Here is a 12,358-nt window from a genome sequence, read left to right as displayed (position 1 = left end):
TAATAATACCTGAAATAATACTTAAAAACTAATAAAAAATATACTCATAAACTAATGAGCTAAGGCATGTACTAATCACAAACTAATAAAGAGCAATGCTCATTATGATGTAAGAATAACAACATCTTTAAGTGTAAATGTTAGTACACATTTGTCAGTTAATGTATTCTTTAACATGTTCATTAACTAAATTGAACATACAGGATATGAATTAAACATGCATCATTTCAAATGATGTTTATGTAATGTTTATGTAATTAGCTATGTACTACGGTGGCCGAGAAGTGCAAAACACATTTACAAATCCTGAAACACATTAACAAATCTGAAAACAAATGAACAAATCCAAAAAACATTAACAAATCCGAAAACACATTAACAAATCCGAAAACACATTAACAAATCCGAAAACAAATTAACAAATCCGAAAACACATTAACAAATCCGAAAACACAACGAAAAGTCAGACAATGTGTATCGTTTTTGAATGGAAACTTACCGATCATTGGACAAGACACCTGTCACTCAAGATATACAGGTATGGAATCTTATGTGTAAAGTTCTCCGTTTAAATAAAAGAAAATAACAGAATTAATCCACAGTAATCCATTCCATCCATCCATTTCAACTTTTCCCTGCGGCAGACTGTTGAACTTCATGTATACCTTGAGTGACAGGTGTCTTGTCCAATCATAAACTATACCAACCTTTTCCGGGTTGTCTGAAATGTCGTTGTGTTTTCTGATTTGTTAATGTGTTTTCTGATTTGTTAATGTGTTTTCGGATTTGTTAATGTTTTTCCTGCACCAATTCAGACAACCCGGAAGAGGTAGGTATAGTTTGTGAATGGAAACTTACCGATCATTGGACAAGACACCTGTCATTAAAGATATACAGGTGAATGAAAGGTGTCTCGTCCGATGATGGTAAGTTTCCATTCACAAACTATACCAACCTCTTCCGGGTTGTCTGACTTGTTAATGTGTTTTCGGATTTGTTAATGTGTTTTCGGATTTGTTAATGTGTTTTCGGATTTGTTCATTTGTTTTCGGGTTTGTTAATGTGTTTTTGGATTTGTTAATTTGTTTTGCACTTCTTGGCCACCGTAATATCCTGCTATGTACCCAAACATTTTTGGATGGCACTGAATTACTTTTTTTGTAATTTACATTGATTCTAAGGACACAAGCATATCAATGTACACCCAAGACAAGAAGAAGACAACACTGGCTGTTAAGTAGACAGACACACACTGTACAAATTACTCTGTATACACATTATAATATACATGTATTGTAGATCTTTCACTATATATAGTACATGGCCAAAAGTAAGTGGACTTCTGACACACACACTTATATGTTGGTCCATTTGCACAACACAAGTGGCCAAAATGTTTTTATATGCTGTAGTATTAGGATTTCCCATTTTCTAGCACTAAAGGGGCATGCACTTGTTCCAGCATAGCAATTCTCTTACACACAAAGCAAGGTAAACAATTAAATTTTAATTGTATATTACTTCTAACAATGGACACTGTGTCGTAGAAGCTTTAGAGGAACATAAAAAATTTGAATAAATATTAGAAAGTTTTAAATTTATCTTTACATTTAACAATAATGAGAACGCCTGAGGCAACAGTGGCCAGAAAAAAACTCCTTGAGATGATAGGAAGAAGAAAGCTTGAGAGGAAACAGATTTAAACAGGAACCCATTCTCATCTTGGGGACACTTTAGAGTGTGATAAAATAATTTTCTTTCTACACTTGTATATAGTACTGTATATATAGGAATTTTGTAACCAGGATATGGTGGGGCGGAAAGAAAATAATTGACCTGCACAAAACCCTTAACTCAACCCCACTGAACATTTCAGAGATGAATTGGAACACTGACTGTCTGCCTGTCACACCGGGAGGAGGAAAACAGACCCATACGCAGGATAGTTTCAAATAAATAGGGTTTAATAAATAATAAACACAGAACAGGAACATGGACAAAACTAAACAGGACAAAGGAAGAGGGTACACTGACAAACACTGACATACTAAATCTGTAATGGACTGTTCAACAAGCATATATGGTTTTGATGGGACTGGTGTCCGTATACTTTTGTCAACATTTTTAACATACATTTATCAACCTACTGAAAATAACATATGTCAACTGACCACTCCACCTCGTACAAACAAACACATATATTCCATCATTACAGCTTTTTGCATTGCTTTTTGCTCAATATGTGAGTATACGGTACAGTATGTGTCTCTGCAATGTTTTTTTCTCAAATATGTACTAAAGTCAAGTAGTAGCTTAAGTGTTTTTTTCCCTTCTATTTTCTCTTTGTATGTAGCCTCTTTTGTGTTAGTCCTGTAAATGTGGCCTTGACACAATATTGTGGAGTTACTCTCTGTAATATGTACTGTAAGTGTTCCAACAGGTGACAAGGATACAGCATGCTTAAAGATGCCAACAATCAGACACAACACACACATACACACACACACACATACACACACAAACACACACACACTCAGGCTTTCATTCAGCCATATGGCTTTTGCATGCTATAAAAATTTTATGACATAATCTGTAGGAGAAGCTAATCCTTTTATTCCTCTCTCTCTCTGTGCTCACATACTGCCAATGTCACAAAATGTTTCCATATTCTATGCTGTTCCGTACACATTCCCACTGTGTAATCCTTTCAACTACAGCCAGTGTGTTCTCTCCTGCAGACGCATGGTACTACACAAACACGCAAACTTACAGAGAAAAATACAAATACACATAAGTGAGCTGTAGTAGCCTAGTGGTTAAGGTGTTGGGCTACCAATCGGAAGGTTGTGAGTTTGATTCCTACGTCCACCAAGCTGCCAATCCTGGGCCCCTGAGCAAGGCCCTTAACCCTCAATTGCTCAGTTCTTCATTACAGAGAATAGAGAGCATTTGGGGCAAGTTCAGAAAGACATCAGTTATGTTAGGATGATTTATGCGTAGAAAAAAGAGAGAGAATTAAATGGAGGACACACGAGAGAACAAAAAGTGTTTTGCTGCAGTGAGGCTGAGAGGGATGAAGCTACTGGAAATCGTGACACAGATTCAGCCCACTCTATATCAGCTTAGCAGAAATCATACACTGGTTTTATGTTTGTAAAGGTCTTTCAGTGGCCTAATGATTACTGAAGCTAATGAATGCTACCACTAAATATAGTATACCATATCTACCTAACCATAATCTTAAACTCAGTAACCAGAAGTCTGAGTCTTACTTTTCTGAAAAGGATGTAAAAACAAGAATAGTATCAGGGTTTTCACCTTGTTGGAACAGTTGGATGGTACTTTTTTAATATAAAAGATTACTGAGGTCAAGGTTAGGATTTGGTTCAGGTGTGTCTACAGCATTAATTTCAAAATAAAAAATGTGTGTGTGTGTGTGTGTGTGTGTGTGTGTGTGTGTTACCCACGATACATGAATAAAAAGGAGGTTGTGTGAATTGTTAGTAGGTGAGGACAGTGCTGACACTATTTCAGCCTATAAATAGTTTTGTGCTTGCTATGCCAGCATCACTGTCCTGAAATCAATACCTCGATAATGTACGAACAGAACAATACTGTAGGTCTAAAATAAGATACTGTCAGTCAAATCAATCAGTGAACAGCACAGACCTTCACATAAAATCAAATGCCTTTCCATTTTGCATTTGTATATATGAGATCATTCCATGATTTGACTCCAAGTGTTAAACTTATTAACAGCATTCTAAATATATAATATAATTTTCTCAAGTGAAAATGTTTTAACAACAACATCTGTTTGTTGGTCCTGGAATAGCATTTAGTGTAACCCATCAATCCTGACTGTTGTTATCAGTGCATGCTTACTATTACTCCCACTCCTAATGTTCTTCTCTCCACAATAGTTGTGTAGCTCTCCATTCACTTCATAAAATTAAGAAAATTGCTTATTTGTTGTGTTGTGTAAATTAGTAAACCCGATGTCTGATGCTGTAGTATGCACTGGCCACATCTCAATGGGCAATGTAGCTTACAGCAGGTTATGGTGACTGAACTGCTGGATGTCCAAGTGGTGCTCCAAAAACTGTGGGCTTCACACATAATTGTAGCACTTTTGAGGGCAAGGCTGGCCTGTTAGGATGAGACGGTATCCATCACACTCAGGAAGTTGCTGCTCTCATTTCTTGCAGCATAGCACATAGTCTTAGAACAGGCCTAGTTAATCGGTAACAATCCAGAGCCAGGGCCAGGAATCAGACAAGAAGGCTAATCCGACCATCTGCTAGCTGCAATGAGTTGTCACCCAGGGTTCACAATATAAAACAGTTTTTGTTTCCAGAGAAAAACAAAAATGTATAAACACTGAAAATTTGTTTTAGTAACCTTATTTGCATTAAATGAGATCATATTGAATGCACAGAAAATACACCTTTGTTTTGAGGGTAGAACTGATAATATTATTGTTAATGAAATGATTGATCAGAAGTTTAGTTTTCTGTGCTTAACAGAAACATGGATTACACAAAACAAGTTTGTCACATTAAAATAAGCTTCTCCACCCAGTTATAGGTGTCGCACATTAAAAGTTCTTTATACTAACTTAATATATGCTGCCACAAAAAATAAGTCTACTGAGTCAGTTACACTAATAATTATTTACAGACCTGTGGGGTCATATTCTGAATTCCCATGTAAATTTTCATATTTCATTTCCAACTCAATTGTTTCTTTAGACAAATGATTAATTTTGGGAGACTTTAATATTCCTTTGGATAAGTTAAAAGATCCTCTGAGATCAACATTGTTCAGATTGTACAGATTCAGTAGAGGTTAATCAGAACATAATAAGACCCACTTATAATGGAAGTCAAACTCTTGATCTCATTCTTTCCTTTGGATTAAATATAGAAAATATAGTCACACTTCCACAATCGGAAGCTATCTCAGACCATTATCTTGTTTTGTCTAAATGCATGTTAGACACAATATAGTATATGCAAATTGCCACGTTACTGTGTTAAGCATACATATATGTCTGCTACTGCACAAATATTTATCAACAGTCTCCAAGAATTATCATCTGTAGTTGGATCGCAGTCTGATTTAATCAGTCGAACTTGATCAGTCAACTGATTACTTAGAGTCAGTGTTTTGCTACACCCTAGATAGAGTAGATCAAATTAATTCTAACACCCAATCTTCTAAAAATAAATAATAATATTATTATTTATAATAATATTATTATTATAATAATAATAATTAAATCTTTTAAACTAGCGATTATTAAACCCTTGATTATAAAACCCAACATTACCAAATGCCAGCTGTCCAAATATACACCAACATCAAACATCCCCTATATTGCCAAGATCCTAGAAAAAGTCATAGCATAGTAGTTAGGCTAATACCTACATAGGGATAGCATTCTTTCATGGGGATGTTGTAGCCTTGTGGTTAAGGTGTTGGACTAACATTTGGATGGCTGTGAGAATTCCACATCCACCAAGCTGCTGTTGCTGGGCCCCTGAGCAAGACCCTTCTTTTGCTCAGTTGTATGAAATGAGATCTGCATAAGGGGTGTCTGCCAAATTCTGTAAATGTATCAGTCAGGATTTAGCCCTCATCATAACACAGAGACAGCACTGGTTAAGTTTTAAATTTATGTGTTATCTATTAAAGTCCTTTACACTAAGGACTTTTATACAGTTTAAGTCCAGGCTGAAAACACAGTTGTTTAGTTTAGCTTTTTTTATGAAGTGTTTTTCTTAGGTAAATTGTTTTTGAACTGGGATGTTCGGATGCTGTCACTTTACCACTCTTGAAAGTCTTTCTTTCTCGCAAGTCACACATTTGCTGATGAGGATAGGTTCTCTTCTCTTCCTGGTTCCTCTCAAGGTTTCTTCCTTATATCATCTCAGGGAGTTTTTCCTTGCCACCATCAACTCAGGCTTGCTCATTAGGGATAAATGTTAGGGATAAACAGTAACTTCATTTTAAACTTTTAAACTTTTATTCTGTTTTCATACTTCTGTAAAGCTGCTTTGAGTCAATGCCTGTTGTTAAAAGAGCTATACAAATTAATTGACTTGAATAGAATAATTAGCTATAATCGAGGGGGCACGGTGACTTAGTGGTTAGCACGTTTGCCTCACACCTCCAGGGTTGGGGGTTCGATTCCCACCTCCACCTTGTGTGTGTGGAGTTTGCAAGTTCTCCCGTGCCTCGGGAGTTTCCTCCGGGTACTCCGGTTTCCTCCCCGGTCCAAAGACATAGGCACAGAGATAGGCACAGGCTCCCCGTGACCCGAGGTAGTTCGGATAAGCGGTAGAAAATGAGTGAGAGAGTGAGAGTGAGCTATAATCGACTGTTTAATACTATTCATTCAGACTCATTCAGAGCAATAAAAATCCAACACTTATTGTCAGGACTCAGCCCGGACTTTGGCCATGTGCTTTTGTTTACGTTCTGTGTTCACGTGTCTGCCCCGGCCCTTGTCTCTTTCTCCCCGCCTCTGCACACCTGTCCCTCATAATTATTAGTAGTATTTAGTTAAGCCACGTTGCCTTGTGCAGCGCGGAATCCTTTGTTTTGTCTTATCGTCCTCGGTCTGTTGTCTTCTGTTTTGTCCTGTCTCCAGTCTGTGTCCATGTTTTGTGTTCCTGTTTAGTTAATAAATCCTGTTTTTTTAAATTCTATCCTGCATTTGGGTCTTTTTACCCCGCTTTACTGACACCTATACTAAAAAATCTATAAACCAACTGTATAATAGCTAATTTAAAGAGGTCTAGTATTTTACTAACCAATGCCTACAAATTAGTACTTTAACAGACATACTGATTCAGCAAACAACACCTACAATCAGTACTACAGTTATATACTTAATTCTTTATAGACAAAATGCTAAACAGCATTTTACTCTTCAGAAAAGTAAATCCAAAACTTTGTAGACTAATTTAAAAGAATGAAAAGCCACTACTTTTTGCAGTTATGCTACAGACAAAACTGCTCAACTTAATGACAGTAGGCCATTGAAAATATCAATGTCAGTTATACTTTTTATGAAATGTCAAATTTTTAATTCATTCATTCACTACCACTTTGTCCGAACTACCTTGGGTCACGGGGAGCCTGTGCATATCTCAGGCGTCATCGGGCATCAAGGCAGGTTACACCCTGGACGGAGTGCCAACCCATCGCAGGGCACACACACTCTCATTCACTCACATAATCACACTACAGACAATTTTCCAGAGATGCCAATCAACCTACCATGCATGTCTTTGGACCAGGGGAGAAACCGGAGTATCCGGAGGAAACCCCAGAGGCACGGGGAGAACATGCAAACTCCACACACACAAGGTGGAGGCAGGAATCGAACCCCCAACCCTGGAGGTGTGAGGCGAACGTGCTAACCACTAAGTCACCATGCCCCCAAAATTTTTAATTGATGTACCCAATTTATTTCAAGCGTCATGCATTTACACAATCAGTTTATAAGCCTTGGGGCTATTAAAAGATTGCACTGTATATGTGAAGGAGGAGAATTAAGAGAATTAAAGCTCAGATTTCACTACTGTTTTGATGCATCCATAGACAAATCCTCTTAAATGGTGCCTTCTGGATAAAAGCATACAGCATGCAGAAAAACAGCTTTATATTGATGCCTCAACATGTACTATTACAGTCTGCTCTGTGCAGTGCAGTGCTCTGTATGACCTGTGCAATGCAGTACAAAGAGGCTGTAACTAGACACTGCTGCATATCACACAAGGCTGTAGGTCACTACTAAGTGGCATTCTTAAAGTGGAGCTAAAGGAACAACATGGGAATATGACCTTAAGCCAAGTACTAAACTATGTTAGCAAAAGTAAAATGCCAGATAAATACAAAAAAATGACTGCCAGCTCTGGGTTCAAGTACAGTAGTATCAGCATACCTGTGATCGGAGCTTGCTGTAGAGGTCCAAACTCATGACTTCTAAGAAGACAGTCAGTCAGATTAGACAGTTGCGTAAACGTAGGTATGTGCAACACCTAACTGCAACACCTGAACTGGAGTGGTTTCTCGCAGTCTGGCACACTGGCTTATAAAATATATTAATCTACTGTACTGTGCCCTCTCTCTCTCCCACTCTCTCTCTCTCTCTCTCTCTCTCTCTCTCTCTCTGTCTCGTCCTCACAAAGTCTGGGGCTACCTACATTCGGCCACATTCTGCTCTGTCCCAAGGACACTCTGGGAGTTTCTTTTTGCAATCAGTCAAAGAATCATCTGCAACCTTCTCCCCTATCTCAGCCTCTTTTATTTAAAAGTCCTCTATTAAGAAAAAGAGCAAAGCACTCTCGACTCATGGAATGGGACTATCAAAAGGAAAAAAACTGTTCTTTTTAAATCTGTTTATTCTAAAGTTATAACAAAGTAAAGAGTAGATGCTTTATGTGGGTGTTCAGAGTTCACATAAAACTCAACAAAGTCCATAGCATACGTATATAAAGTATCATCATATGATTTCATACAAAAAAAAATATAAATTAAGGCTTTAGTTTCAATTAGGGTCATCTTTCTTCTTCTCAATCAGTTTCTTTACTGCAAACATCCTCTTGCTCTCAATTTTCCATGGATTCTCAGGTTGTCATGCACTGTAGCCAATCATCAACACAAATGTGATGTAAGGACTTTCTGTCACTGTTTTGAGTTAGTGTTGATGTGTTTCTGCATTGTGCTGTTTTTGGTTTAACTGTTGTGTTTTCTGATTTGCTCTTCCGTTATATGTATTCATATGTATTTTTCTTTATGCATTTTATGCTTAATTGCCACCGTAATGATGAGTTTTAATAAACTTTATATAAATTGTTCACAGCCACCAACAAATATTATATAACACGACACTTATAGCAATGCAATATTCAGAGTAGTTTTGCCGAGTACTTTTGTTGAGCTCTATCTCATCTAAAGGCCTGCAAACACTAACAGCACGACAACATTGACATTGGACTGAGAGTGAGTCTAAAATCTGGGGTCTACGTGCCCTCCAATAATGATTCACTGTCACATTTTCAGTGTTTCCCAAGCATACCTAGCATTTTGTATTATATTCTGATACATCGTTACTACACATTGGAATATTGGCCGCTTCATTTCTTTCACTGACAATTGAGAAACAGCTTTATAATTCATTATGTGTCATGTTTCAAGGACTAAATTAAAAATGAATCACTTCCTCCCTCCTTTTGCATCCCCATGCACAACTGGTTATGTGAAAAACATTGCTATGGCCCTACAGGCTGAAATTAGTGTATGCAGACATGTCATTACCAAGTTCAAATAATAAAGACTGTGCAGCAATGCTATGTAGAATGAGACAGTCACTCTCAATTGAGCAATCACCCTCTTAAGATAGTTTTACCCTCTAAATTCTAAAAAAGATTCATAGATTTAAATATTCATAGATCAAGCAGAAATGACTTTCAATCAGTTCTCTGAAAAGAACTCTACAGATTCAGGCCACCCATTATCTTATCTTAGTTTGCACCACAGCGCCATCCATCTTTTCAGTTTGGAGAGGCTCCAGACAGCTGGAGACATTATTTCCAGTCTCTGCTCATACAGAAACAAGATGGCTACTTACATCTACTGTGTCCAAGTACATTATTATTAAACAGACTTTTATTATATTAATGAACTTGCTATTTGGTATTGGGTTTATTATCACAATCTTTAACTTAATTTTTAAAAAAAATACCTACTGATAATAGGAAAAGGTCCAAAATATACAATGCAGAAAAAATGGTTTTACACTGATAGGCTTACAATTTATAATACCTCTAAGGACTCTAATTTATATTTGTCTAAAGAATAAATGAACATGTTTGAATTAGTATATGTAGTAATATAGTAAATGTTATATTAGCTTAACTCCTTGGATGCACAAATCCTATTTGTTATAAAAAATATACTTACACTATTACTAGAAAACTTGCCAATAATGTACACAAAATTTACACGGTTATCACAAAAATAAGAAAACATGCTTAGTAACAAGTAAATAAGTAGGTATTGGTGAAAATCTGTCGGTGCTTCTATGCTTTAGCAGGAGATGAGAATGAAAATACAAAATTCAGCAAAAATAAACAAGCCCATCAACTCACCACACTTCTTCCTCGGGAAGGTGTAATTACCTGCAATAGCAGAAATTCTCTGTTAGAATCAAACAATGTCATTTCTTTTACTGCTGTGAGAGGAAATGTTTCCCCTCTTCAAATGCTCAGCATTTAAAGCTGTAAAAACCTGTGAAACCTGTAAATTTATCACAGTATGTTTCTTTTCCTGTAGATCCTTATTCTGTGTGAAAAATGTTATAGCATGTTGGTATAGCATTCACATTTGTTTAATAATTGACTGCATCACCAAAAGATTTAACCTGCGGATTTCATGCTGCATAGGGTTGTAGGCAGTGCAGGGTGATATGATATTATATCCATAATTGAAAGATTAAATGAAATCCATGAATAATTTTACTTTTATATGTTATAATGATAATTGTTGTACTTGGAGAAGTTTTTATGTATTAAAATTATCTATTAGGGATGGTTGTTACATTTAACTAAGATTTCAAATATTTAGGATTTCATAATAAATGAAGTTAAGATTGTTGTTATTCTGTGCACATAATGAATAATTCATGTGTACTGCCAAATAATTGCGATAATACATGTAAAAGTGTGTTCTCTTCTGTGGGGGAAGTTGTGGCCTAATGGTTAGAGAGTCTCACTCCTAACCCTAAGGTTGTGGGTTCGAGTCTCGGGCCGGCCACAACTGAGGTGCCCTTGAGCAAGGCACCGAACCCCCAACTGCTCCCCGGGCGCCGCAGCATACATGCCCACTGCTCCGGGTGTGTGTTCACGGTGTGTGTATGTTCACTGCTGTGTGTGTGTGCACTTTGGATGGGTTAAACGCAGAGAACAAATTCTGAGTATGGGTCACCATGCTTAGCCGTATGTCACGTCACTTTCCCCTTCACTTTCCCTAAATGATTACAAGACTATGAACAATATACAGGCCATTATATATACATTATAATATATAAATTATACATATGCATAATAAGTCAATTATTTAGCTTCTTTTTATCATCATCAGCAGCCTGTTTTTCCTTGTCATAATTGCAGGTAGCTCAGGAACACTGGAAGAATACACAATAGAAGAGATGTCAGTCCATTCCAGTTTACCGTGCACACACATTCACTGACTCATTCACATTTGAGGCAATACTGAGAAGACAATCAACTTTCCTGTTTTGGAGAAACCAGAGAGCCCTGAGAACCCAGAAAAAACAAAACAAATACACAAAGAGAACATCAGTATTGCTCCAAATCACCATACAGGCAAAAAGCAAAACTGAGGACCCTGGAGCTGAGGCAGCAAGGCTACCTGCTGTGCCACTATGCCACCTGATTAGTAAATATTTATTATGATATAGCTTAATACTCACACACAACCTATAATTATAACCATAACAAACAGTACACTGCAAGAAATAATGCCATATGATGCCACTTGCCTATGCAATCTTGAGACTGGCTGGTTGAAAATCTATACATTCATACTTCTTAGTTTCTTATATAAAAGAAAAAATTCAATAATTTATGTCATCGGAAAGTGAAGCAAGTGTGCTGAATTTGAAGACATATGTTTAATATTATACAATAATATACAATAATAATAGGCACAGGCTCCCCGTGACCCGAGGTAGTTCGAATAAGCGGTAGAAGATGAGATACAATAATAATTAATATATTATTACACTTTTCTGTACTCTTTGAGTAATAATAAATCTTCACTGTTTATACGCCTGTCTTCAGTATTGTAATATTGTAAAACCAAAGCACATTAGCCGTATGGCACAGTGATGTCATATTACTTTGTACTAGTTGTTTTCAATAATTCCAACTAAAGGATTATTATGTCAGAGCACGCTTGCATTAAGCAGCAGATAAGAGCAATCTGACCCCTCATACCAGCGAGTTCATTACAGGTGCAGCAGAAGGCTATGTTTTAGGGTCACATAAAAGCTGCTTTCCTGTCAACTGCTCTGGGATAATGAAGGGAAATCTGCTCAGAAGTGATTAGTTGTAGGGTTTTGTGCTTTAATATCATTAAAAAGATATTCAAACATGCATCTGGTATTTTCATAAACTGGTATTCTTCATCCACCCCTGCAAAAATGCATCCTAGCACTCAGCACTCAGGCTGACTGAGTGGGAGCAAATTGTGGCTTAATAGAGATACTCTCGCCCACAAGCCACATTGCTAAGGCCCAGCTCAAGCATTACAGAATGAATTA

The 12,358-nt window shown here is 36.9% G+C and overlaps 1 protein-coding gene across 2 annotated transcripts in view; it reads right to left on the bottom strand.

Annotated features, from left to right (window-relative positions):
• The window catches only part of slc4a10b (solute carrier family 4 member 10b), a 43,690-nt gene that overhangs the window by 27,866 nt on the left and 3,466 nt on the right, over positions 1 to 12,358 (bottom strand). For both annotated transcript variants that reach the window (XM_060876674.1, XM_060876673.1), the window contains exon 2: positions 10,164 to 10,193. In XM_060876674.1, coding sequence (XP_060732657.1) covers positions 10,164 to 10,193 — 30 coding nt within the window. The remainder of the gene's footprint in view (positions 1 to 10,163; positions 10,194 to 12,358) is intronic.

Source organism: Tachysurus vachellii, chromosome 8, assembly GCF_030014155.1.
Source record: "Tachysurus vachellii isolate PV-2020 chromosome 8, HZAU_Pvac_v1, whole genome shotgun sequence".
Lineage (NCBI taxonomy): Eukaryota > Metazoa > Chordata > Actinopteri > Siluriformes > Bagridae > Tachysurus > Tachysurus vachellii.
The sequence above is the reverse complement of the archived record's forward strand: the minus strand, read 5'-3'. Positions and strand labels throughout refer to the sequence as shown.